Genomic DNA, 26,624 nt, shown 5'->3' with positions numbered 1-26,624 from the left:
AGCTTGTGCCTCACCTTTGTGTTCAGCTGTCTGGAAATGGATTTTATTTTAGTGCTTAGCGAAAAAACGCCATCAGCGGAACCCACTGCTGAGTCCGTCTCGTGTATTTTTTAGATATTAGTAGAAATTTCTTTACTGTTTGCCGACGATTCTCCTGTGCTATTTTGATAAATATTTGCTGGAGCAAATGCAAAACAAAGTGTACAGTGCGTGAAATGTGATGCTCTAGAGAGGAAAAAGTGTTTCGTGAAAAGTGCGCCGCGATCGTGATTTTACGGGAAGAAAGTGGAACAAGAACCTGCAGGTCGCAAACGACAGGTAAGAAGAATTTTCCTCCGTCTACTCTGGATGTTTCCATATGGTGGCGGTGGGTGAGGGGATCTCTTTCCCGATTCGCTAATTTGATGGGTCATCTGAGCTAGCCTAGGCAGACAACGAGCGGCTGCTCCTAAGTTGCACAATGTTCGTCTGCGGAAATTTATACGCGCATTCCAGAACAAGAGACGCAAAATGGCTCTCGCTGGGAGGAGGCTCTACTACTCTGTAGCTGTTGTTGGCTGTCGGTCGCTGGTAGCCGGAGGGCTGATCATCATCGCACCGCCGCGGTCATCCGTCTTTCCGTCTGATGCGTCTATTTGTTGGTGTGGTGTGTCATCATTTCACCATCATCATCGTTTGGCGGCTTGCCCTAGACGGGTTTGATCTCCCTTCGTCACTGTGCGGTTCTTCTGTTTTGGATTTCCTTTCTTGTTGGAATAGCTCAAAGAATCGGAATGGTTCTCGTAAAGTCATCGTAAGACAGTCATCATTGAAATATGTAATTTGATCATCTTACAATAATTGTACATATTATTATAATGTATGTAAGTACAGATATGTTCCATCTTTATCAACACTCAAAGCATAAACTTTTCTTTCGTTTTATCGATAGTTTATCGTTTATAAGTTTTATCGATAGTTTATTCCTTTAGCGAATTTATGGTTTTAGTCTGTTAAGAGCTAGTTCTTTTAGGACGTTCAGTCTGGGATTCAGGAGTTCCATCATGGGATTTCTTCAGAAACTCCTGAAGGCTTTCCAAAAGAAATAACGCCTGGAAGATTTATGCACGGAGCACCTCAGGAGGGCTCCCAGAAATAACTCCTGGAGCATTTTCAGAAGAATATGATGAATGATTTGAATAATCCCTGAGGAATTCTTGAAGAAATCCCTGAAGCAGTTCCTGAAGGAATCTCTGGAAGAAATCCTGAAGGATTGCATGAGGCTATTCCTGAAGGAAGGCCTGGATGAATTTCTGGAAGAATGCCTAGAGGAATCCTAAGTGAAATCCCTGAGTTAATTCCTAGAGAAATTCTTTGCGAAATCCCTGGAGAAATTGCTGCAGAAATTCCTAGAGGAATTCCTGCATAAATTTTGGAGAAATTCTTAAGGAAATACTTGGAGGAATCTCTGAAAAGAAATTTGTGGAGGAATTCCTGGGGGAACATCTGGAAGAATTCCTGAAAGAATACCTAGAGGAATACTTAGGAAGTCCCTGGTAGAATCCTAGGCGAAATCCATGGGGAATTCTCTGAATTAATTCCTGGAAAAGATCCTGAAAGATTTCTGCAGAATTTCTGAAGAAAATACTGGAGGAATTGCTGTAGAAATTTCTGAAAGAATTCCTGAATAAACTCCTCGAGGATTATCTAGAGGAATTCCTGGAGGGATTCCTAAAGAAATTTCTTGAAGAACTGGAGAAATCCCTGTAGGATTTTTTGAAGGAATCTCCAGAGAAAATTTCTAAAGGAATCCCTGCATCAATTCCCAAAGGAATCCCTGGATGAACTCCTGGAGGAATTCCAGGAAGAATTGCGGAAAAATCTTAGGAGATATTTCTGAAGGAATTCCAGAGAGATTTTTTAAGAAATCCCAAAAAGTATTCAAGAAATCGCAGAAAGAATTCTTGGAGAAATTATGAAGGAAACCTAAGCAGACTTCGTGGAGGAACTCCTAGAGGAATCCCTGTAGCAGTTCCTAAAAAAATAAAACCCAGTAGAATCCCGGAAGTAATCCCAAGCGGAATTCTCAAGGGAATCTCTAAACAATTCCTGGATTATTTCCGGAAGGAGTTCCTGGAGGTATCCTTGGAGGAATTTTTAAATTAATGGCTGGAGTTGTTCCTGAATGAATCACAATAGAAATTCCCGAGAGAATCCCTGGAAGAATTCTTGGAAGTATACTGCCTATGATCGCATATCAGTCCCATATTTGCTGGGTTTCCTATTCATATGGGACAATTATGCGATCATAGGCAGTATATACCACCAGGAGAAATACCTGAGGAAACCCATTGAGGAATTCCGGAAGTAATCTCATCTCAAATCCGTGAAAAAATCCGAAGGAATCCATGTCTGCTGTAATTTGAGAAATGCTTGGATGGGCTCTTAAAACATTTTTTGTGCAAAATGTTTGAGGAATTCCTAGATTAATTTTTGAATAATCTTTGGTAAAATTCCTAGATAAATTTTTGAATAATCTTTGGTAAAATTTTATGAAAAAAATCCTTTGGGAAATTCCTGCTACAATACTTCGGATAATTCCAGATAGTATTATAGGAGCAATCTCTAACAGAGTTTTTGAAGGAATATATGGAGAAAACTCTGAAGAAGCCTCTGAAGGAATACCTACAGAAATAATCAACAGGATCTCTGCTGAAATTTCTTTGTGAATCCTTGGAGAAATCTCTGAAGGAATGCTCGAAAAAAGCAATGGAACAATCACTGGATGAAGCTCCGGGAGAAATTCCCGGAGGAATGTCTGGTGAAATCCCTACAGGAATTTTTGAAGGGATCTCTGGATGAATTCATACTGGAGTCACTGAAGAAGGCTATGCCAATGACTCCTGCTGCACAAATGTCAAAAAGAATTCGACAGAAATTCCTTGAAAAACTTTAGGGTGAGTCGCAGCAGGACTTCCTGCAAAAATACCAGAAGTAACTTTTTGAAAACTCTTGAACTTCTGTTCACATTTTAGGAAAATGTTCGAATGAATCCCAGAAGTAAAAATCTAGGGAAACTCCAGTAGAAACTCCTGCAAGAAACTGGCTCCAATCAGAAAGATTGTCTTGGGAAAATTAAAAAAATAATCTTGGTAGAACTCCCGTATAAAACGCTGAAAGAGGAACTCCTTAGAAATTTTGAAAGGAACATCTTGGTGAATCTCAAAAGCAACTCGGGAGGAGTTTCAAGGAGATGTCTTGGTTAAAGCTCCGAATGATTTTCGTAATGGATTTTGAATCCTGGTGGAATTGCTGAAGGAATTTTCTAAATAAAAAACTTCTTTAAACTTGGACATCTGAAATCTGAAGAAATTCCACCCAGGGGTCAGAAACTCTTTCTTTGAAAAATGAAATCTAATCGAATTTCAAGAGATAGCCAAGTGGATTAGTATTAGATAACCTAGATAAATTCCAGTAGTGAAGTGGACCTGGTGTGATGATTAAATCGCGTGACGACAAACTTACAAAATGTGAGTTTTTAATTCGGAAGGGAAGTGAAGCGTGGGTCCCGAGATCAATTAGCCTAGGGCTAATCTCTTTAATACATATTAAAAAAAATCCCACTAGGAACTTTTTGGGGAAACCTAAAATGAGTTCTGGAAAAGTATCCCAGAAGACATTTCAAATTCCTCGAAAGTTTGCTATGGATTAGTCTAGGAATTTCACGAGTTCTTTTAGTATTTTATTCAGAATTTTTCATATTCTTCTTCTTTGTGACTCTACGTTCCCGCTGAACTTGGCCTGCCTTACCTTCAACTTCAACTTGTTCTTTGAGCACTTCCACAGTTATTTATTGAAGGGCTTTCTTTGCCTACCATTGTATGAATTAGTATATGCGAGACAAGGACCATATGATACACTATGCCCAGGGAAGTCGAGAAAAGTTTCTGACCAGGACAGGACGGGAATCAAACCCGCCGTCTCCGGATTGGCGATCTTTAGCCTTATCCAAAAGGCTAATTGGAGTACCTTTCTTATGTTATCTTACATAGTTCTCAAATAGTTTTTTTTTATTTTTGTTACATGTAAGTTGACTTGTAGGAATTAATTTTCAGAATGTTGAGGAATTCTTAAAAAAAAAAACATCCTAAAAAATCCTAAGAAATCTTTCAACATTGGTCACGGGAGTTATTGACGAGCTCTTCAAGTTATTGTTTGAGTAATTCCAGAACTTTCAATAATAAATCAAAAATTGTTCTGGATTGTTTTTTTAATTGCCTCTACGATACATTTGTCAATGGGGCACGTTCGGTGGAGTGCTTGATTTATAGTAATGAGCTGAATTTTAGTATGGTGAGATTCTACGTTTCTGTTGTGAAATGGTGCAAACAGCGTGGGTATTGTGATTTCTTGGATCATTGAGTTGTTGAAGTGGTGGTGGTTTTCAGCGGTGATCAATTTTTTTGGTCTAGGCACATTTTGGAGTTCCTCTGGGAATTCATCTCAAAGCTCCCTCGGAAATTTCCAGTGGATCTCCACTGAAAAATCCTTAACGAGTTTTTTTTTTTGGTTTTTATTTTTGTGTATTTTAACTAGTTGCTAATTCTACACTCGCCTTAACGAGTTCCTCTGGGAACTCCTCCAGACAATTCTCCGTAAATTACAGGAGGTTATTCCTAGAATTCTTCTTGAAGTTCATTCGGGAATTCCTCTAGGAGTTCCTCTGGCAATTCCTCTAGGGGTTACTCCGGGAATTCCTCTAGAAGTTGTACTAGGAATTCCCCAAAGAGTTTCCACTTTTACTTTTAGAGTACGTTACTTCTCTAGAAGTTCTACTGGGAATTTCTTCAGAAGTTTCACTGTGAATATTTCGGACTGCCAACCACTGGTTTTTTTTTTTCAAGAGATTTTTCACTTAGGATTTCTTCAGGAGTTTATCCCCTGGAATTCGTTGATGATTCTCGTGATTCTTTCAGAAGTTATTTCGTTGAAATCTGTTCAAGATTTCATTCTCCTATTTTTTTCAAGATTTGCTTCGCTGGAATTACCCCAAGAGTTTTTCTTTTAGAATCTCTTTAGGAGTTAGGTATTACTCAGGCATTTTACCTGATGCTCTCTTTCTGTTATTCCTCCATGAGTTCCTCCACTGGAGCTTATCGGTGTTACTCCCTTGCTATTCTCCGATGTTTCGTTGTGATTGCTCAAAGAGAACTTTCACTGGGGTTCCTCCTGTTCCTGTTCCTGTAGTTCCTGTTCTTCATATTCTTTTTCAGGAGCTTTTCTCCTGGAATTTATCGAAGAATTTATTTCACGTTCCTCTTTCTTAACTCTCTTCACTGAGATTTCTGCAAGAGTTCTTAGATAGTTCATCTGGAAGTACCTCCACAGGGATATGTACCTCCCTGTTTCTTTCTTGGATTTTTCAGGATTACTCTGGGATTTTATTTCATAAGTGTCCTGGAATAACTCAAAGGTACCTTCTTGGAGTCTTCCCAATTCCCCAAGATTTTTTCAAGAAGTGTAATATCTTCCAGTATTTCTATTAAAATCCTTTATGTATTTAAAAAAATACACTACACTACACCGTCTTCAACCAGAGTTTGCATAGATTGAACGATAACTAACATGAGACAACGGACAACACACGAAACATCCAGGGGTTCAGTTGAGAATTTCCCGTTTGACGAAAAGTTTTCACCGACTGGAGCGGGATTCGAACCCACACTCCGAGGCTTACGAAACGCCTAGACGGCTGACGCCGCTAACCCAACGGTCACGAAGCCCTCAAGTAACTTCTCCGTAATTTCACCCTGACCATCTCCAGAAGTTACTGCGAAAATTTTTTCAAGTTGTGTTGTGAACTGTTTTCCGGAGTTTTCCGTAAGCTTTTTCGTAGTTCCCCTGTTTGAAAATATATCACAAAGACGTGTAAGGCCTTGTCTGAAATATGGCTAGTTTCCACCTGGTAAGTACTGTGTAAAAAGATAGGACAAGTAATGGTCAAGTAAAACTTTTGCAATCAAAATTACTTAAGCGTTCGCAGTTGATAAGTAATTCGCAGCCAGAAAGATTTGCCAACAGATGGCACTGTCATGCGATGCTGTCAGTCATGTTGTTAATTTTCCGTACGGAATAATATGTCGATGTATTATTCCGTGAGTAAAAGTGACATTTCTCTTTCTTTTTTTGTTTCTTCTTTCGCACCAAAGACATCAGTGTGCATTAAGCTGTTAGTACACAGGGGCCTTAAGCCTGTAGTACACAGGGTCAAATATTTGACAAGGAAAAAACTCAAGAAACAACATCAGTTTGAAGCGGGAAACGCAATGGGGCCTGCCGAGCGGCCTGCAACGGAATGCGGAAGCACTGCAGTATGTACTTAAAAAAAATCCGCAAGTATGCCGCTACGGCAAAACACAATGAGTGCGGATTAACTGCGGTTAGTTTTAAAACAATTTCAGTTCGGTGAATATGTTTGTTTCCTGGAAGAAGGGAATTATGTGAGAATCTGCAGCATTGCTCTTGATCTGTCTTGCTCTACCGAAAGAAATCTGAGGTTTCCTTGTTATCGAAAATTCCTAAAAGAGTTCTTTCAGGAGTTTCCCGATGATTCCTCTAGAATGCCCCCAGGAGTTCACGGGGATTCATCCAGAAGTTCTCCTCAAGTTCTTCTTTCAGGAGATTATCAGGAATTCCTCTGGAGTATCCCGGATATTCCCGTAGGAGTTCCCCGGGAATTCCTCAAGGACTGTTCCAGAAATTCCTCCAGGGATTCCCCAGAAAATTAATCAGAAATTCTCAGGTGCTTCCTCCAGGAAATCCCCGATAAAACTTCCGGGAGTTCCCCGGGAATGCCTCCAGAAGTTCCCAGTTAGTTCCTTCAGGAGTTCGCCGCGAGTATATCCAGGAGTTCCCCGTGGATTATTGTAGAAATTCTGCAGAAATTCTTTTGGAATTCCCCAATGAGTTTCCAAGAAATTCCTCCAGGAGTTTTCCAGGAACTCATCTAAAATTACCTCTGAAATTCCCGTGCAATTCTTCCAGAATTCCTGCAGGACTTCCCCAGAGGGATTCTTGGAGGAATTTCCCGAAGGAATTTCTGGAGCAATCACCAAAGGATCTTCTGGAGCAAATCTCCAGAAATTTCTTCTGAGATTTCTCCAAAAATTTCTCCGGAGATTCCTCCAGGAATTCCTCCGGAGATTCCTTCAATAATTCTTCCGGTGATTCCTTCAGGGATTCCTTCGGAGGTTTCTCTAGGAATTCGTCCGGAGATTTCTCAAGGAATTCCTTAGGAGATTCCTCCGGAAATTCTTCTGGATATTTCTCCGGGAATTTCCCCGGAGATTCCTCCGGAAATTCTTCCGGAGATTCCTCCAGGAATTCTTCCGGAGATTCCTTTAGAAATTACCCCGGAGATCGCTCCGAGGAATCCACGGAGAAATCCTCTGAGGAATTGCTGGAAGAATCCTCAGAGGAATTCCTGGAGGAATTCTCGGAGGAATTTTTGGAGGAATACTCGGAGGAATTCCTGAAGGAATCTCCGGAAGACTTCCAGAAGGAATTTCTTCAGAAATCTCCGGAGGAATTCTTTGAAGAATATCCGGAGGAATTCCTGGAGGAATTTTTGGAGGCATTTCTGGAGAAATCTCCGGAAGGTTTTCCTTGAGGAATTTCCGAAAAAAAATACTGCAGAAATCTCCGGAGGAATTTCTGAAGGAATAATTGGAGAAATCTCAGGAGGAATTCCTGGAGGAATCTCCGGATGAATATCTGGAGGAATCTTAGGAGGAATCTCCCTGATGCCACTCATGGTGTAATCTTAAAAGAAAATCCTGGAGAAAAACCAGAAGAAACTATAAGAGGAACCCATAAAGTTACTTCTACAGGAGACTTAGAAGGAGCTTCTGGAGAAATCCCGGAAGAAGTTGCTGGAGCAAGGATTTCCCAGATAAATCTGATAAACAATTCCTGGAGAAATCCCAAAAGGAATTCTTTGAGGATTCATATAAGAAACGCCCGGAGAAAACCTAGAGAGATCCCAAATAGTTCTATTTTAGAAAAAAAAAAATTGGAGGATGGTTCAAAAAAACTCCTGGTAGAATCTTAGAATACACCTCTGGACACCAACTCCTAGAAATTCCCATGCCATTAATTCTTGAAAAAAAAATAGTTCCTTCATGAAGGGTTTTTCGTAGAAATTCCAACGAAAATCTCAGACATTTTATGAGAATCCCCGGCGAACTCCTGGTGGATGTTCCGGTGGAACACATGGAAGAATTTCAAGAGGATTTTCACCGAAATCCCAGAGAAAAACTGACGTACGGAATGCCAGAAGATTCATCGCAAAAAATCCTTCGTGGATCTTCATAAAATTTCCCGTAATGCTTTGTCCCAGTATTTCTTCAAGAACTCCATGAAGTAACCGCCAGAGCCCCAGCAGAATTCCTTCCCCCGTAGTCCGAACCCCTAAATTGCAGAATTTATAATTAGTATCTATCCATAGTTCTCGCTGTAATACAGTGATAGACATTCGTTTAGCCGAGAACAAAAAAAGTGTCAGGAAACTCATACAAAAGATTTTATGATAAAACTTTTTTATCGTAGTAATAGTATATCTAGTACAGTTTTATGAAAATGTGATACATTAAACTTACATATACACTGAAACAAAACCGAGGGTAAAAACCCTTCCAATTTCATTTTTTGCCTAGACATTCGTTTAGCCGAGGTAAATGAAAAATTGGTTTTCAATAGATTTTTTGCAACTTCGTGAGTATATTTCGAGAATATACTCCAAGGCATTTAGTTTATGACGTGTTAGCAAGATATTTGACCTTGAAAGTTTATTTATTTGTGAAATTCAGAGAAATATTATAAAAAAATGTCCCGATAAGGAGAAGCGACGATAAACAAATTTATTTAAGAAAACTGATTTCTGTTAACACTCAAACGTAAGCTAGATTAGCAGTTTTGAAAATATGGCACAGAATTATTGTCAGAAATGTTCAAATTATTGCATAAAATGTCATGAAAATAATAAGTATATTGGTTTTTGGTTGGTTAAACTTTAAAATGGGATTGATAAAAGCTAAAATAAATAGTTCTGCATTGAAATAAATACGTGCCCTAATGCCTGTGAAGTATACCTGTTTGATACTACCATTACTAAATAAGTTAGAAGACTGCAAAGTGAAAGAACTGCAAGAAGTGTCAGATTTTGTGTACCCTGTTTATTCAAAAGCAGTTGCTCATACAAAAATGCAAGATTTGGTTAAATAATTGGCTTATTTCATTCAATCTGAAGAAATATATTGTAAATGAGTCTTAGTTGTGAACCACATTCATTTTTAACATGATTTATTTGAAAGGAATGTCTAAATTATGAAACAAGTAGTTCATGCTAGAAATTTGAATACCTTCGGTGCCATTTCTCGAAATATGAACCGTCCAATGTATATCATTTCAGCCAGAATACAGTCTAGAAGATATTGGGAGCTATTAGAAGACGTAATAGTAGTAAACGCTGTGATTTATGCAAGTGAAACCATCATATTTCATCAAAACAATACTTAAATACGTGATTTTTTGATGGTTTGTGTTATTTTTTTCTGTTAAAAACGTTGTTTTTTGCAAAATTTCAACCTGCTTTGGTCATAAAACTTTCATTAGATTCTTTTGAAACACTTCCGATAAAAATCACTACATCAAATCTCAATTGAGAAACATTTAAAATATTATGACATATTTATATGAGATGCATGCAAAATTAATATGGCAACACTTCCAAAAACGATCTAATTCATGATTTACTAATCGATCTATAATGCAGATCACCATATAAAATGACTTTGTTGGATATTTTTCGAAATTTGATAGTTTTTTATTATGGAATTCTAAAAATTGTACAATTCGGCTAAACGAATGTCTAGGCAAAAAATGACATTTGAAGGGTTTTTACCCTCGTTTTTGTTTCAGTGTATATGTAAGTGTGATGTATAACATTTTTATAAAACAGTACTAGATATACTATCACTACGATAAAAAAGTTTTATCATAAAATCTTTTGTATGAGTTTCCTGGCACTTTTTTGAATTTTTTTTGGCCTCGGCTAAACGAATGTCTATCACTGTACCATTGAAAGTTCCTCCAGAGTCCCAGCGCAATGTTTTCATTATTATTTTCCTTGGAAATTTTCACAACTCCGTTGGAATCTCACTATCTAGATTTTCCCCAGAAGTTATTGAAAAAGTACATTTCAATTTCAATAATATTTCCTGAGGAAACGAACGAAGTCCAAATCGTAAAGAACCTGGTGCCCTTTTCTTCACATCCTTATTACAGCATCGTTTCGTTAAAATGCTGTCAGTTAAACAAATGTCAAAATACTTACGGAAAAAGGTGAAATTTTACTTGAGCGCTCTACTTGGCAACAGGAAATTTAGCTATACATTAAAGATCATAAACTCCGAGAATAATTTGCGGATGAAACCACAGGGAGTTTTCGGGGAACTCAGGAAGCAATTCCTCGAGAAACTTCTAATGGAATTACTGAAGAAAATTCAAAAGAAGTTCACGGAAAAACTTCTTAACGATACTTTTGGTAAATACACTGGAAAAAAAAACTCGTGTTTACGCAGGAGGGATAGTCGAAGTAGCACCAGTTAGATTTTCGAAGATATTTTTAAAGGTTTTACTGGAGGAACTATGACAAGGTTTTCCGTTCTAAAGGATTCTCCAGAGAATCTTCGTGAGAAATTCGCGAGGAAGTCCTGAAAAAAAAACTCCGGAAGCAATTTCCGGAGGAACCAAGAATTTCAAGTGAAACTCTGAAAAGAATTTCTGGAGAAACTCTGGAAAAAAATCTCGGAACAACTCCTGAAGGATCTCTGGATGTGATTCTTGGAATATTTCCGGTAAGAATTTCTGGAGAGATCTTGATGGAAGTTTAGTTAAAAATCCGAAATCAATTCCTGGAAGTTCCTTAAAAGTAATTTCTAGAAGAGTTTTGTAAAAAAAAAATCCGGAAAAAACTCGAGAACAAATTTTTGGAGAAAATTTATATGAACTCCAGAAAAAAAGGCCACTGATAAATTGCATGAGGAATTCGCGGAGGAACTTCAGAAGGATATGCTCCGGAAAACTTCGGTGGAACTCCATGAGGTGCAAAAAGATTTCCATGAGAATCTTCGAAAGAAGTTCCCGGTGAAACCTTGTAAAGAGTCCCTAGAAAAACTTAGGAAGGAGTCATTGGAATTCCCGGTAAAACTGCGGAATAAAGTTTTGGAGGAACTCTGGAAAAAATACGCAGAAACTTCTGATGGATATCTGAAGAAAAGCTTTCGAGGAAAATATCGAAATTATTCTGGAAGAAATTCTTATAAGAATGCCGGAAGGAATCCTTGTAGGAACTCTAGAATGAACTTCCGAAAAAGAATCCTTGATGATGATGAAACTGGTTTTGTTAGTAGAATACCTGTAAGTAAAAAGAAAATCGTGTTAAGTACTGTTCCTTTAAATTCCACTAAGAATTTGTATCCTCTGACAGATACGTATTTCGACCTCAACTGTAAGGTCGTCTTCAGTGTCTTGTACTTGACTCGACTCAAGTAAATATTTCTTTTTACTTTTTGAAAAATCCTTGCAGAATTACGGAAATCATACCCTAAAATCTTCGGAAGAATCTCCTGAAGGAATTCCCTGATAAATCTAGGAACGAACCTCAAACTGAATTGCTCAAAAAAAATCGTAGTTCTCGCAGAAGCTCTCAAAGAGAATCACGGCAAAACTCCTGAAGAATTTTTCGGAACAACCAAATTTTTCGAAGGATTTTCTAAGGGACATTCTGGACGAACTCTGAAAGCATTTTGAAATATTTTCGTGAGAAACCGTCGGAAGAAGCTCTCGGTTCAACTTCGAAAACAGTTCCCGGAAGAAAGAGAAAGAGCCCTAGGAAAATTTTTTTACCGAAACATCGGATAAAAACCTGGATTAACGCCGGAAGCAATTTCAGAACGATCGCAGGATGAAATTCCTGTTGAGATTCCCAACAGACACGTCAATTGTGCACATACATCTCGGGGTCCCGACTAGAAGATTCTAACAAAAATATAACATAATTATAACAAACCATGATATGTATAACTCATTGTGATATAATCATGTTTATCATCTTTGGTGTTTAAAAATATTATAACTCAATTGTATCATATTGTGTTATAAATGTTGTTCAATAACTCATTGTGAAATAATTTAGTTTTGATTCCTTGACATTCAGAACATCATTTTACACAATTGTATCAAAATATGATAGAAACTAGTTTTCTTGAAGCTAAAATTTATATCATATTGTGTTAGAATTTTGATCTGATTATAACAAAATAGGTTATTATTTTGATTAGACCGGTATATTTTTTGTTTCGATTTCAATTATTTTAACATCATCCTGCATCTAGTTTATAACATAATGAGTTATAGAAAAAAATCATAACATCATAACACAATGTGTTATAAACTTGATATATTTTTCTAGTCGGGGTATTAGTTCATAAATAAGTGTAGTGACAATTGCGTTATTGACATGCACACATGCTCGAGGCATGGCACACGAGTTTGCTATTTCATTTTTACAGAGAATAGCAAACACCGGGTTTACAAACATCGTTCCACATACCTAACGTTGTTCTCAGTTGCGTAGCAGTCCTCGAAAGCGGCTTCATTGAGTTCGCCCTCGTTGGGTAACTCTGCCTCGAGATTCTGCGCGTATGCGGTGGCAACATCCGGTTGCTTCTGTCGCTCCAGATTATCTCGAGGCAGCCATTGGCCTCATACGTTGTTAATCTCGGAGAGTTTTCTTAAAAATAGCTCGTTAGCTCCCAGAATCCATATCAGTATTTCGGAATCCCTGTTTTCTAAGGATCTTTTTAGGAGTTTTAGAATTCAGAATTATACAAAAAGCATTCCAAGAACCTTGCAAAACATCTAAATAGTACCTTGTGAGCAAAACTATGCTGAAAATTTTCTCATTGTATTTAGTTACCTCATTGTTATTGCTTGATTATGAATGATTTTGTTGAACGATGCATAAAACATGTAAATAAGCGCAAGTCAATAACTCCGTTTCCTCTTTTCTCGTTTCTTTCCAGTGAATAATCTGTGAAACCAAATTACTGTTGTGAACGCCGGTTATAGTGAATAGTTTACAGAACCACACTGAAAACAAAACAACGCCGAACTCCAACAGTGATTAGTGATAGTGCAACTAGATATCCCACCCAACCGAAAGCAAAAGTGATTCCGGAACGAAGTACTGTGTTTACCGGGAGCAGGATGATTCACGGACATCCCCCGCAACCACAGCCGCCGCCGCAGCAGCAGCAGCAGGTGCATCCCCACATTGGACATCCGCTGCCACCTCCCGGTCCCGCGACGCATCAGATTCCTCCGCCGCCACCACATCTGACCCATCTGACAAGTGTTCCACCGCCGAATGTTCCTTCGCAACAGCAACAGCAGCAGCAGCAGCACCAACCGCCACCACCGCCGCAGGGCCGTGACCATGGTGGACCACGGTGAGTGTTACATTCTTTGTAATAGAGAACTTGTTCGTAGTTGTTTTGAGCACCAAATTAACGTTATCCGGGACAACATGGGTCATCAAAGTTTCTAAACATAAATAGAATTATATTGTTTTCTTTCTCTAATCTTCAATAGCTTGGCTTTAAGACGGCCAAAAGCTTTGTGAATTTTTCCTCTACATATCTTCTGCAGAGGTTTCTACAGGACTATTTCCAGAGCAAGTTCAGTGATTCCCCAGGAATTTCAAAAATATATTCATGGGCGTCTTTAGGAAACCTCCTAATGATTCCTTCGCGTCTTTCTCCAGTGAGATGTTTATGGAATTCATTTGTTCAATTGCGTTAGGGATTCTTCCAAGGATTCCTTAAAATATTCCTGCCGAGATTTCTTCAAGGACTTTCTTCAGGATTCATCGAGCAATTTTATTCCGGGATTACTCTCTTCCGAGATTCCTTCAATTATTCCTCCCGAGATTTCTCCCTCGATTTTTCCTAGGATTCTCCAGAGATTCCTCTAGAGATTCATTCCGGAATTCATCTCCAGAGATTGCTCCCGGGATTCCTACAGGTAATGACTTTGTATTTGTTCACCAGTAATGAAGAACATAATGCTGGAGCTGCCACCAGACATATTATAATTTTCCACAGACCTGGTCCATACGTTTTCTACTTTGATTACAGACTTTGCCTAACGAAAAACAACGGAACTAGACACCAGGCTGGAACGAACTCTGTACTAGGTAAACATGGTGCTTTTGAAGTAATGTACAATTCAAACACGAAGATATGTTTCATGATTCGATACACTTATCAGTATCGATCTCTGGAGATTTGACTGTATAATTAATTTAAAAAAATCGTTGACACCGCAACAGAAACGTAGTGTTAATGTGTTATTTCACTAATCTGCCGTTCTACGCACAATTGTCTCATGTACATGACGATTCCCATACAGCATACGCCAATTATGCGTAGAACACCAGTAAATCCGCTTCCAGGTTCCGACTGGATCAAACCTGAAGTAATGCGCAGACGACAGAAACACACCTCGAATGCAATAAAATGCACATTTTCTTTTGACATTTAATATGATGGATTGGCGTTCCCCGCTGAATTGGGTAAAGGCATTCAGCCTGCCAGACAGACCCCTCGCAGACACGTTGCAACGTCAGAGCAGACTAACCGACCACCAAATTACGCGAGGATCTCTCGCAGATAGAGTGAGAAAAAAAAGTGCAATGAAACGCATATTTATCCCTCCCATCGGCGGCAGTGCAGTTCTGGTTTTCGAGGGGCGATGCCCTGATGCTTCTGAAACTGTTGCACATCGCGCAAAATGCAATTATTTGCATAAACAAGGGAAAAGTTAAGAGAGGATTAAGGCTGACGCATCGAATTGAACAGAAAAAGGGTATAAAAACGTTTCGACGCACATCAGACGGCTGATTAAGGATGAATGCATAGCTGTTCAAAATGAGGTTTAAATCGGCCAATTTCTGTATAAATATATTAAATTGTGAGGTTCTAGTCTAGTCTAAGCACAGATGCGCATAGCGATTTATAAGATAATCCTGTAAAACCCCTGTAGGAATTCCTACTAAGTTATTCTATAAAAAAACTTTCGAATTCCGTAATAAATTCCTATATAGAATGATCTTCTGGAGGAATTTCATATGAATCTGCGGAAAGTGCTGGAGGAATTTATGGAAGGAGCTAAAATCCTTAAATGAGTTCCGGGATGAACCTCAGAAGGACCTCTTGGAGGAATCTCAGATAGATTCCTCCCTCGGAGGAATCCAGAACAAAGCCCGTAAGAAGACATCCTGGAGGCATCCCGGAAGAAGTTCCAGGAATAATCTAAAAATGATAACCTGCAGAAACCCCAGAAAGAACTTCTAGAGGAATCCCAGAAAGAATGACTAGAATAATCCAGGAAGGAATCCCCAAAAGAATTCCAGGAGAAGGACAAATGGAGCTCCTGGATTAATTGCAGAAGAGAATGCTGAACGTATCTTAGAAAGAATTCCCGGAGAAATCCCAGAAGGAGCTCTGGGAGGAATCGGGAAAGTAAATCCTGAAGTGATCGTAGAAGGAACTCCTGTGAAATCTTAGAAAAGAGTTCCTCCTGGAGAAATCCAGAAAAAAATCTAGGAGGAGCCGGTAGAAAAAACTCCTGAAGGAATCCCAAATCGAGCGCCTGACTAAATCTCAGAAGAAGGTATCCTCAAAAGGAATCACAATAAGAACTCTTTGAGGAATTCAAAAAAAAAGTCTGTTGGAGGAATCCCAGAAGGAACTGCTGGTTCATTTTTGAAGAAACTCCTGGAAGAATCTCAGAAGAAATTCTGGGAGGAACTCGTGAAAGAACTACTAGAGTTATCCTAGAATCTCAGCAGAATCCTCAAAAACAAGAATCTCAGGAGGAACTCCTTGGGAAATCCCCTTACGAGACTACTTGAGAAATCCCAGCAGGAACTCCTACAATAACCGCAGAAAAAACACCTAGAGGAATCCAGGAAGGATTTTCAGGATAAATCTTACAAAGTTTTTTTTTGGAGAAATCCCGAAAGCAATTACTGGAGAAATTCCTGGCGAATTCTGGAAGAGATTGGATTTACAGGAGAAAATCCTGGAGGAAACCTGTAATGCTTCAAGAAGTTCTTTCTTCAATTTGTTTGTATAAGACTATCGAGCCAATACAATCAATATCCCAAGGAATCTTGGAAAAAAAATCTTGAAGAAATTTCTAAAAGAATTTTTGAAAGAACCCCGGAAGAAATCCCTGTTGAAATTCGCAGAAAAACACCGGTGTTATCTCATAAGGCATCCCGGAAGATGTTTCAGGAGTAATTCCGAAATGATTTCCTCCAGAAACTTCGGAAAGAACTTCTAGAGGAATTCCAGAAAGAATGCCTAATCCCAAAAAGAATTCCTGGAGGAAGGCCAGATGGAGCTCCTGGATTAATTACAGAAGAAAATGCTGGACGAATCTTAGGATTATTATTATTATTATCTTTATTAAAGAGACTTTCAGCCCGTGGCTGGTTCATCTCTGTAAGAAGAGAGAGAGCGTCACAGTGAGAGGCTCACCTGGGCTGTTATGTTAATTACATTTATGATTTGTTTTGAGTTCAATTGAGAAGTTACTACGAATAAGTATTCCTATAGTGTGTGGTTGAGTTTCAATGATCTTTTCTCGTTTTCAAGTTTCGATGCGTGGTCCACGTTGTTAGATAGAGTTGATGATCAGATTTTGCCGTATAAATCGATGTCCTTCAGGAAGTTCAAAAGTCGAGCTGTATTGTCGGGATCGTTGTTGAGCACGGTGCGGACACTTCCAGGTATTCCGTGTTGTAACCTTGCTGCTTCGTATTGCGGAAAATTTATAAGAAAATGTTCTACCGAATGCGGAACATTACATGCGGTACAGACTTTCTTGAACGGTCCATCAGATCCCATATTATGCGAAGCTTTTGTGTACCCTGTTCTTAGTCTGGAGAGAACTTTCTGGTCGCGATGATTTTTCGGGTCGTCCCAGCGTAATGTATCGATTTTAATTTTTCGCAGGAACGGCGTTCGTATGTTATAACAGCACGCTGCCCAATGGTTTCTGATAGAAGTAGTAATCCATCGCTTGATGTCCTGAGCAGGGACTTTTCTGGTGAAAAACGTTGCGCGTCTGCCAGATGCTGCTAGATGATCTGCTTCCTCGTTTCCGCGTATTCCACAGTGACCAGGTATCCATATAAACACCGTGTCAGGATGTGCATGGAGTTGTATTGCCTGAATCCATGGGTGGCGAGGGGCTTCGGATGATAGTGCTGTGATGACGCTTGCTGAATCGGACAATACGGCTATTGGTTTTACGGATGCAGTAGTAGACGCGATAAGGACAGCAGCAGCCTCTGCCGAAAAAATTGAGCACGGATCTGGCAGGCGGTAGAAGTGGCTGATTTCATGATCGGTCACTCCTATGCCCACTTTATCGAGAGCCTTGGAGCCATCCGTGTAGCGGTGTGTAAAGCCTTGGTATTTGGTATTAAGAAGCTCAGCCACGCATCTTGTAACCTTTTGTGAATTTTCTCCTGCCTTGATGCGGTTTTTTATCGACATTTCCAACTTCATACGTGGCGAATTCCAACTCCTGGCTCCATTCCAATGGATCTCTTCCACTGGGGGGAGTACTTCGTTGGCGTGTTTCTGGAGGAGTTGGTTCGCCTCATCAAGGAGAAGAACTCCGCCACTACATGGAGTCGTTTTTTCTAGGAAGCCAACTGTTCTCTTACATACAGTCTCCGTAACCAAACGTTCAAAAGGCAACCTACCGCACTCTATGCACGCGGTATCAGCAGGTGTAGATGGAAGTAGGCCAGAAGTAATTCGAATTGATTGGTTATAGACAGGAGCTAAGGTGGTCGTTAGTGCATCTGTAGCTAAGCAGGTCAATTCGATTCCGTATAGAAGTCTGCTGTCGATTATTGCACTGGCAACTCGGAGACGAACATCACGATTACTCGTTTTATGTCGCTTCGATAAGGTTCGTAGAAGGTTTAAACGAGTTTTACAGTTGTGTTTCACTAGTTTGAAGTGATCAAGGAAGGTCAGATGACGGTCTATTAGAATTCCAAGTACTCGCACTGATTTCTTAAGAGGGATTGGTAGGCCATTTGCAAGCACAGTTGAACGTATGGGACGGTGAGAACTAGCACAGAGGTGCATAATGGCACTTTTCTCAGCCGATATGTCAAAACCCGCATCTGTTGCCCATTTGGTCACCGCCTTTACGGATGCTTGAAGTTTTCGACGAAGAGCCTTCACTGTCCGCCCAACAGCAACAAGCATTATGTCATCTGCGTACACGAATATATAAATCTCTTTAGGTAGGTTTGCAAATACTCCGTTCATTGCCACTAAAAAGATCGTAACAGCTATAACTGATCCTTGCGGTATACCGGTTTGTTCCGGAAAGTTTTTGGAACGATGGTTTCCAATACAAACTTGAAAGGTTCTCTTACGAAGAAAGTTGCGCAAGAAGTGCAGTATGTGTCCTGATAGCCCCCATTTTCCGAGCTGCTGGATAACACCAGGTGTCCAAGCTCGGTTGTAGGCTTTCGCCAAGTCCAAAGTAGCAATTTCGATGTGTTGGTCGTCGTTTTTAGCTTCGTTGAGTACTTGCCCAAGTGTGGCAAAGTATGTTCCCGTACCATGACCAGGACGGAAGGCGTGTTGCCTATGATCCAGGAGTTCGTTGTCTTCCAAGAAGCGAATCAGACGCCGATTAACCATTCGCTCCATTACTTTGCTGATGCAGCATGTTAAGGAAATCGGTCGAAAATCTTTCGGTGTAGTAGTAGAAGATCCTGGTTTCGGGATTGGAATCACTAAACTGCTGTTCCATTCTTGTGGTAGTGTATTTCCCGACCACTCCTTGTTCAATAGCCGTAGGAGGGTGACTTTCCCGGCAGGTGTGAGATTCTTGAGCATTGGATAGCCTATTTCGTCGGACCCTGCGGATTTTCCCCTACACTTTGCTAAGGCCATTTCTAGTTCGATGAGGCGGAATGGTTCGTTGATGCTTAGGCCTTCAGCATCTTCTGGTATCTGTAGCTGGTCAAGGTCATCCATACTGGCCTGATTTCTGCGAATGAAGGTGTCATCGTATTTGTCGAAGGCCGATAGAGATGCAAAGTATGAACCTAATTCATCGGCGATGATGCCAGGGTCTCTAGTGATAACCCTCCCATGTCGGATAGCTATTCCTCGAGCTTTACGTCTTCCACTAAGAGCATTTACTCTTCCCCATATTTCAGCTGAAGTTTGATTTGAGTTTATTCCGCCTAAAAAACTTTCCCAACTTCGATCTTTAGCATTTCGAATAGTTTGTCGGCATTCATTTCGCTTGGTTTTATATAGGGAGATCGCTTCCTCTTTGTCTGGGTGGTCAGCGGGAAGGCGCTTCATAGCCCGTAATGCCTTTCTCCTTTCTTTGGTAGCCTTTTTTTGTCTCGGGGGACCACCAAGGTAGAGCTTTACGGCCGGGGTATGGGCTGGATTTCGGGATAGATGCTGCAGCTGCGTGCTGGATAGCACTCAGAAAGTCGTCAATAGTGGTTTGTTCGGAAATGTCGAGACGTTCGTCAATGACTGTTTGGAATGAGTTCCAGTCCGCTTGCTCGTAAATCCAGCGCGGACGGCGGGATGTTTCCGGCGGGTGTTCGCAAAAGGAAATGGTGATGGGATGATGGTCGCTCCCCAGTGGGTCGTCACTAACACTCCAGAGCAACCGATTGATAATACTGGAGCTGGCCAAAGAAACATCAACGGTCGACTCATGTTGACCTTTAGTATACGTAATGGAGCCGTCGTTAAGGATTACTAGGTCCATTGCTTCTACGATGTTCAACAGAGCTGCTCCTCGATTGTTTGTTCTAGGGCTTCCCCATGCGATGTGGTGTCCGCTGACATCTCCGAGGATTAGCTTTGGTCCTTGTATGGATTCCAGAACTTGTGACAGTCGATTCTCCAGGTTTGGAATATCGCCGCAGGGAAGATAGATACTGACAATCGATACGGGAAACGGATCGTCAATTTTGACGGAGACTACAGGAAGATCTGTATTCAACTGGATGGTGGTGAATTTAACGGATTCTAATACTCCAATAGCCACCGAGTGATATACATTTGAGTTGCTTTTATATATCCAACGGTATCGTCCTCCCAGCGTTCGGTTCATTCTATCTTCAGTGGTTCGATGGGCCTCTTGAATAGCCAATATGACTGGTGAGAGGTTATGTACGAGGCATTCCAGGTCGCTGAAGTTATTATGGAAACCATTCATATTCCATTGGACCGCAAAAGAAGTTTGCCTAGTGAAGCCAGTGCGATTTATGTTATTGAAGAAGCCGGCACTTGTAGTAGCTGTTGTTCTACCGTTTGTTGAAACGGAAACATCCGGCGAGCAGGGGGCTCCGGCCATTGCGGTAGATGTCGTCACAGAGAGGATATTTGAAGAAGATGATGGTTGATTTTGGTGGCGCGATGCTGCCGTAGAAACTTGGGTAGATGATGTTCTTCTATTTGAATTCCGAGCTGCTAACCTGGCTGACCGCCTTGGTTGCAAAAACTTGTCTCCCTCGAAGTCCTTTGACGGGGGATGGGTACGAGTGCCCTTGTGCGTCCCGTTGACGACAGGTTCCATAATTAAAGGTGTCTTGACTCCCACGCTGTCCTTAGGGGGATAGGCATTTCTGCCCTTGTGCGTCCCTCTTCCGGGGCTCTCAGAATGACGAGGGTTGTCCGCCAGTTCCGGTGGTGGTTTAGCTTCCGCACCGACGGGGCCTCGACTGTCCTGAGAGATTTCCGGGAACAACGAGATGTTGTGGTTTTGACTTGCTGGTTCTTTGTTGGAGGTCGTAGAGCTTTCGTCGGTGTTTGTGTTGCCAGTAGACTCCTCTTCTGTGATTGGATGTCTCTCATTGAGAGAATTAGGATCGATGATTGGGCTTCCAGTTATGGTGCACCGAATCAGGCTGTTTGATGTTGGAGGAGTACTGGGTGTGTCGAAAATGTTTAGTTCATTCTGACATGCCATCGTCGCCGCCCAAGGAGGAGACGTTGGCCAAATCGCTATCCGGAGTGGATATTTTGATTTTCGGTCGTTCGATTGAGTCATCGGAGTCGGTTAGAGAACGATCTCTCTTAGGTGTTCTCTCTGAGGAGGGTTGGCGAAGTGATACCGGACTGGTGTCGCTCAGATACATAGGGGTCGGTTGCCATTCTTTCTGCTGCTTCTTATTCTTCTTGGGAGGGAATTGTTTAGATGAGGTTTCTGTAGCCTGGTGATGGTCCTGGGATAGTGATGTTTCGAGAACTGTTTGGGCGTCATGCGGGGATGATTGATCGACTAGCTGATTTTTCCGTTGGACGATGGTTCGTAGGACGTGAACCTCCCGATCTTTGTGATTGAGCTGCTCTTCTAGTTTGGTGACCTTCGTAACAAGTTCCTCTATGGTACCGTGTTTGCGGACCAGTCCCATACGACTGTTGTTCTGCAGAGCGGTTTCAAAAGCCTGGATGCGTTCATCTTTCTTTCTCATCTCACTGGTTAACAATTCAACCTTCTGTAGTAGATCGGCAATCATATTATTATTTTCGGGACTTAGATTAGATTCAAGAGTCTCGATTCTTCTGTCCTTCCTCTCCATCTCCTGCTGGAGCTGGTCCACCTTCGAGGATAGTTCTGCGATTTGTTGATCTTTGCCTGCGGTAGTGACATTTGCGAAGCTGTTTTGTCCACGCCCTTGCTCATAGCGTCTCCTTGCTTGCGGGTAGGATATGCCAAGGTCAACACGAAGTCTTTGGATTTCATTTTCTTTGCAGTAAACTGGGCATTTGCGACTCGATAATGAGTGGTTGTGCCTGTCACATTTCTTGCAGAATTCCTCTGCCGTGCATCGAATCTCCCTACTAACTGCATGGTCCTTAGAGCATGTTCCACAAGTTGGATGAGGTTGTTGGCAGCGTTTACTGGTGTGGCCGAAATTCCAGCAATTATAACACAGCATGGGTGCTGGATAATACGGCCGAGTTTTACAGCGTGTCCAGCCAAAATCCACGTGCGGAGGGATGACGGTTCCGCAAACAGTGAGAATAATCGTTGACGTGTTTTCAACTTTGTCCCCATTTCGTCTTGTTATGCGACGGATGCTGCGCACTCCCTGGTCAGCGAGGCCATTTTCTATCGTCCTGTCATCAAGACCGGCGACCGACTGGCAATTTACAACGCAGCGACAGACGTTAAGGGTTGAATGCTCGATGATTTTGATTCCGGTTCCGTCAGCTAGCGAGGTCATTTTCATCAGCTTGGCGATCTGATTTCTACTGCGGATTTTCAGAGCATAGGTTATGCCGTCGTTGCCTTCGGGAAAGGCACCGTCGATTTTTGCACCCACACACTTCTCAACCGAAGAACGTAGAAGAAAAGGGTCATTTGGTAATCTTCCGCTGGTGGCTTCCATACGTAGGACTTGGACTGCTCCGTAAGTACCATTCGGGTCCATGTAACTCGGTAGTCGTGCTCCAGCAAAATCTCCATCGAATAGGTTTGATGATCCCCCTCCCGGATCGCCGATGAAGGGAAATTCATCCGGGGCCAACGCCATCGTTGGCCACCCGGTGAATGTTTATCGATTAAGCGACCACAGCACAATTATTTGTCACCAAAATGCGCGACGATGCAATGTAGCTTCACTATACGGTATGTCCCACACACTACGAAAACTGTCAGTCAGGTGTATGCTGGTGAGTAATGCCGGGAGCAAATCAGCCAAGACGCGCGGTAAAAACGGTCCACGGTACCGGAATGCGCTTTAGATTTTGATACCCGGACGGCAGTGCAGTTCGGAGCTCAGGATACGGATCGCGACGACGGTAAAATAGAACGCGAAAAGTTGGAAAGTTATCGTATTTCGGATGTAAACAAATGCACGTGCTACAGAGCCGTCTGTTCGTCTCGACAGCGAGCTGTCAACTGACGAATCTTAGGAGAAAGAATTCCCGGAGAAATCCCAGAAAGAGCTCCGGGAGGAATCGGAAAAGTAACTCCTGAAGGGATCGTAGAAGGAACTCCTGAGTAATCTCAGAAAAGAGTTCCTCTAGGTGAAATCAAGAAAAAAAACTCTAGGAGGAGCTAGTGAAAAAACTCCACAAGAAATCCCAAAAAAACGAGTTCTTTTAAAAATATCAGAAGAAGGAATCAAAACACGAACTTTTTGAGGAATTCAAAAAAAGTCTCCTTGGAGGAAGGAACTTCTTAGACGAAACTGCTGGTTTATTTTCTAAGAAGCTCCTGGAAGTATCCCAGAAGAAAATCTGGGAGGAACTCGTGAACAAACTACTAGAGGTATCCTTACAGATGAATCCTATAAAAGGAGGAATCACAGAAAGAGCTCCTTGAGCAATCCCTATCAGAAATCTCAGCAGGAACTCATACAATAACCACAGAATAAACACCTAGAGGAAACCAAGAAGAATTTTCAAGATGAATCTTACAAAGAATTCTTGGAAAAATAACAAAAGAAAATCCTGGAGGAAAGCTAGAATTCTTCAAGAAGTTCCTTGCTTCGGTTTCTTCAGGAGCTCCTTCTGCAATTTCTGCAAATTCTGCTTGAATTCCTCCGGAAGTTGATCTGTAATTTTCACATATGTTTCTTATATAAATCCTTCAGGAGTGTAGGGGGTCTCCAGTTAGCCTAGTGGCTAAGGCTATGGATCGCCAATCTGGAGACGGCGGGTTCGATTCCCGTTCCGGTCGGGAAAATTTTCTCGACTCCCTGGGCATAGTGTATCATTGTACTTGCCTCACAATATACAAGTTAATGCAATGGTAGGCAAAGAAAGCCCTTCAATTAATAACTGTGGAAGTGCTCAAAGAACACTAAGTTGAAGCGAGGCAGGCCAAGTTCCAATGGGAGCTTCTGACTTAATTTCCAATAGAATTTCCTATTAAATATCTTGAAAATCTTTAGCGGAAAACCCGGACAAATTTTTCAGTCAATTTCCCCACAAATTTCTTCTGCAATTTTCTCAATGAACCTATTGATTTATCATGAGTTCGCCATGAATTCATCCCTATTTCGGTTATCAAATCTCTTAACTCAAGAAATTCGGACTAAAACTCTTCAAAATTATCTGCTAGATCATGCAAGATTTCCTCTCCTCCTCTCTTTTAGTGTTATCCGATTTGAGTAAGTCGTAAGCTGTACAATCAAACCCATGAGTTCCAAAATTCTCTAAATTTCGAAAAAAAAAATCCTTTTATTCTTCCTAGCACTCTGTTGGAAAATTCTTTAAATTGTTTTCAAAAACTTTAGACAGAGAAAAAACAAGTTCAGCAGGAACTTTTACACTTTTCAATTCATAGAGTCTTATAGTTCCTTTAAAATGTTTAGAGTCGAAGGTTTTCTTCAAAAATTTCCGGTAAGTCATCTTGAAGAATTGCACAAATAAAAATAAGTGTTAATAAGCTTTGGAGGAAAAATTTAAAATTTCATAAATAGCTGGACAATTAGTTGAAGTCTTTCTCAAAAGAATCATAGCATATCACATTCCTTTTGCAAGTAGATAGTAATGTGAAATTCTTACGACATAAATCAAATCGAGAGAAATTTCTTGCAATACCTTTTTTTTCTTGCTTCACATTTTTTACGTGAAGTAAAATTTTGCGGGGGCTCCTAAAATGTGGGAAAACGCAGAGTAGTAATCCTTCATGAATTGCTTCAGGCATTCCTTCAGAAGTTTCTTCTGAATTCCTCCATAAATTCCCAAGTAAGTTTCTTCTGATTTTCCTACGGAAATTTCTTCTCAGATTTCCCCTAGAGTTCTTTCTGAAATCCATTCAGGAGCTCCTTCTGGAATTCCTCCAGGAGTGCCTTCAGTGATTGATCTATGAGTTCTTCTAAGATTTCTCCAGAAGTTCCTTCGACGAACCCCCAGGAGTTCCTGCTGAAATAACTCCTGCAGTTGCTTCTGGTGTTCCTCCAGGAATTTTTTCTGAGAATCCACAAGAAGTTTCTTCTTGGATTCGACAAGAAGTTCCTTTTAGGATTTATTTTTTTGAGAATTCTTCCAGCAGTTCCTTCTGCGAATTCTTCAGATAGTTTCTTCTGTGATTTTTCAAGGAGTTCTTTCTGAGATACCTAAAGGAGTTTCTTGAAGTCTTTTTTGGATTCTTGCAGAAGCTCCTTCGAGGATTACCTCAGATTTCCTTTACGAATACCTCCTGAAGTTCCTTCTGGGATTCCTCCAAGATTTCCCAAGATTGAACAGAAGTTGTCTCTGGGATTTATCCAAGAGTTCCATCAAAGATTCATCTTTCTGTGAATTTCAACCGGTATTTCTCTAGAAGTTCTTTCCAGAATTCACTCCTTTTTTATGATTGCTTCAAGAGATATCTGGGATTTTTCAAGGAATTTCTTGAGATTATGGGGAAATTCCGGGACCTGTGCGCCGACTATATTTTGCTCGGCGGCGGCGTGAGGGCCATTTTTGACCGGCGGCGGCGGCGTCATCGGCGTCACGCCGGTGGCAGCTTTCGGCGGCGGCGGCGGCGGCGTGAATCGGCGTGACCGAAATTTGACCAGAATGTTAACATTGGCAAAGCAAAGAAGTTGTCATTGAGCTCTAGAATTTGTAGTCGAAGCTATCGAACTTCATAATAAGGTCACACTATTGACTCTAAGGAATCAAAGAGGAATTTTTGAAACCATTACAGGAGGAGCCTTAAAGAAACTTCTGAAGGAATCCATCAAGACAATTCTAGACTAATCTCTGCAGGAACTGCTGTATGGAACCCTGACGAAACTACTACAGGATTCTCTGGTGGTTCAAGAATCTCTCTTAGAGAGATCCCTGTAGAAATTTCTGAAGAAATGCACGATTGAAGTTTTGGAGGAATTTCAGAAGTAAACCAGCACGAATCTTCTTTAGAAATTTCAGCAGAATTTTCTAAATGAATTCAAGCAGGAATCCCAAGGGAATTACAGCAGGCATTCCCAAAGGAATCCCGACTAGAAAGTTCTAACAGAAATATAACGTAATTATAACAAACCATGATATTTATAACTCATTGTGAAATAATCATATTGAACATCCTTGGTGTTTTTATAATCATATAACTCAAATTTATCATATTATGTTGTAAATGTTGTTTGGCGACAAATTGTTATATAATGTGGTTTTTCGATACATGGACAATGATGTTACAAAATTGTATTACACTTTGTTAGAAACTAGTAATTTTGAAGCTAATATTCATATCACATTCTGTAATATTTTTGATCTGATTATATCACAATTGATTATTATCTTGGTAAGCTCAGTGTGGATATAATTTTAGTTATTTTAACATCATCCTGCATTTAGTTTATAACATAATACGTTATTGAAAAATATCATAACATCTCAACACAATATGGTATTATCTTGATATAATTTTCTAGTCGGGATTCCAGGAAGAATCCCCGACGGAATTCCAGCGGGACTTTCTAAAGAAATGCGAGAAGGAATCTC

The 26,624-nt window shown here is 40.7% G+C and overlaps 2 protein-coding genes across 2 annotated transcripts in view; both read left to right on the top strand.

Moving 5' to 3' along the window:
- Window positions 1-26,624, top strand: part of LOC109397934 (transmembrane emp24 domain-containing protein 5) — a 548,078-nt gene that overhangs the window by 173,168 nt on the left and 348,286 nt on the right. The window lies entirely within an intron of this gene.
- LOC109397838 (maternal effect protein staufen) overlaps window positions 34-26,624 on the top strand; it is a gene marked incomplete in the record, with an annotated part of 103,380 nt that continues 76,789 nt past the window's right edge. The window contains 2 exon segments of the mRNA XM_062853933.1: window positions 34-318; window positions 13,125-13,550. Of these exon segments, the coding sequence (XP_062709917.1) occupies window positions 13,309-13,550 (242 nt within the window).

This window comes from Aedes albopictus, chromosome 2 (assembly GCF_035046485.1).
Source record: "Aedes albopictus strain Foshan chromosome 2, AalbF5, whole genome shotgun sequence".
In the NCBI taxonomy this organism is placed as follows: Eukaryota; Metazoa; Arthropoda; class Insecta; order Diptera; family Culicidae; genus Aedes; species Aedes albopictus.
This window is presented reverse-complemented; position numbering and strand designations above follow the sequence as displayed.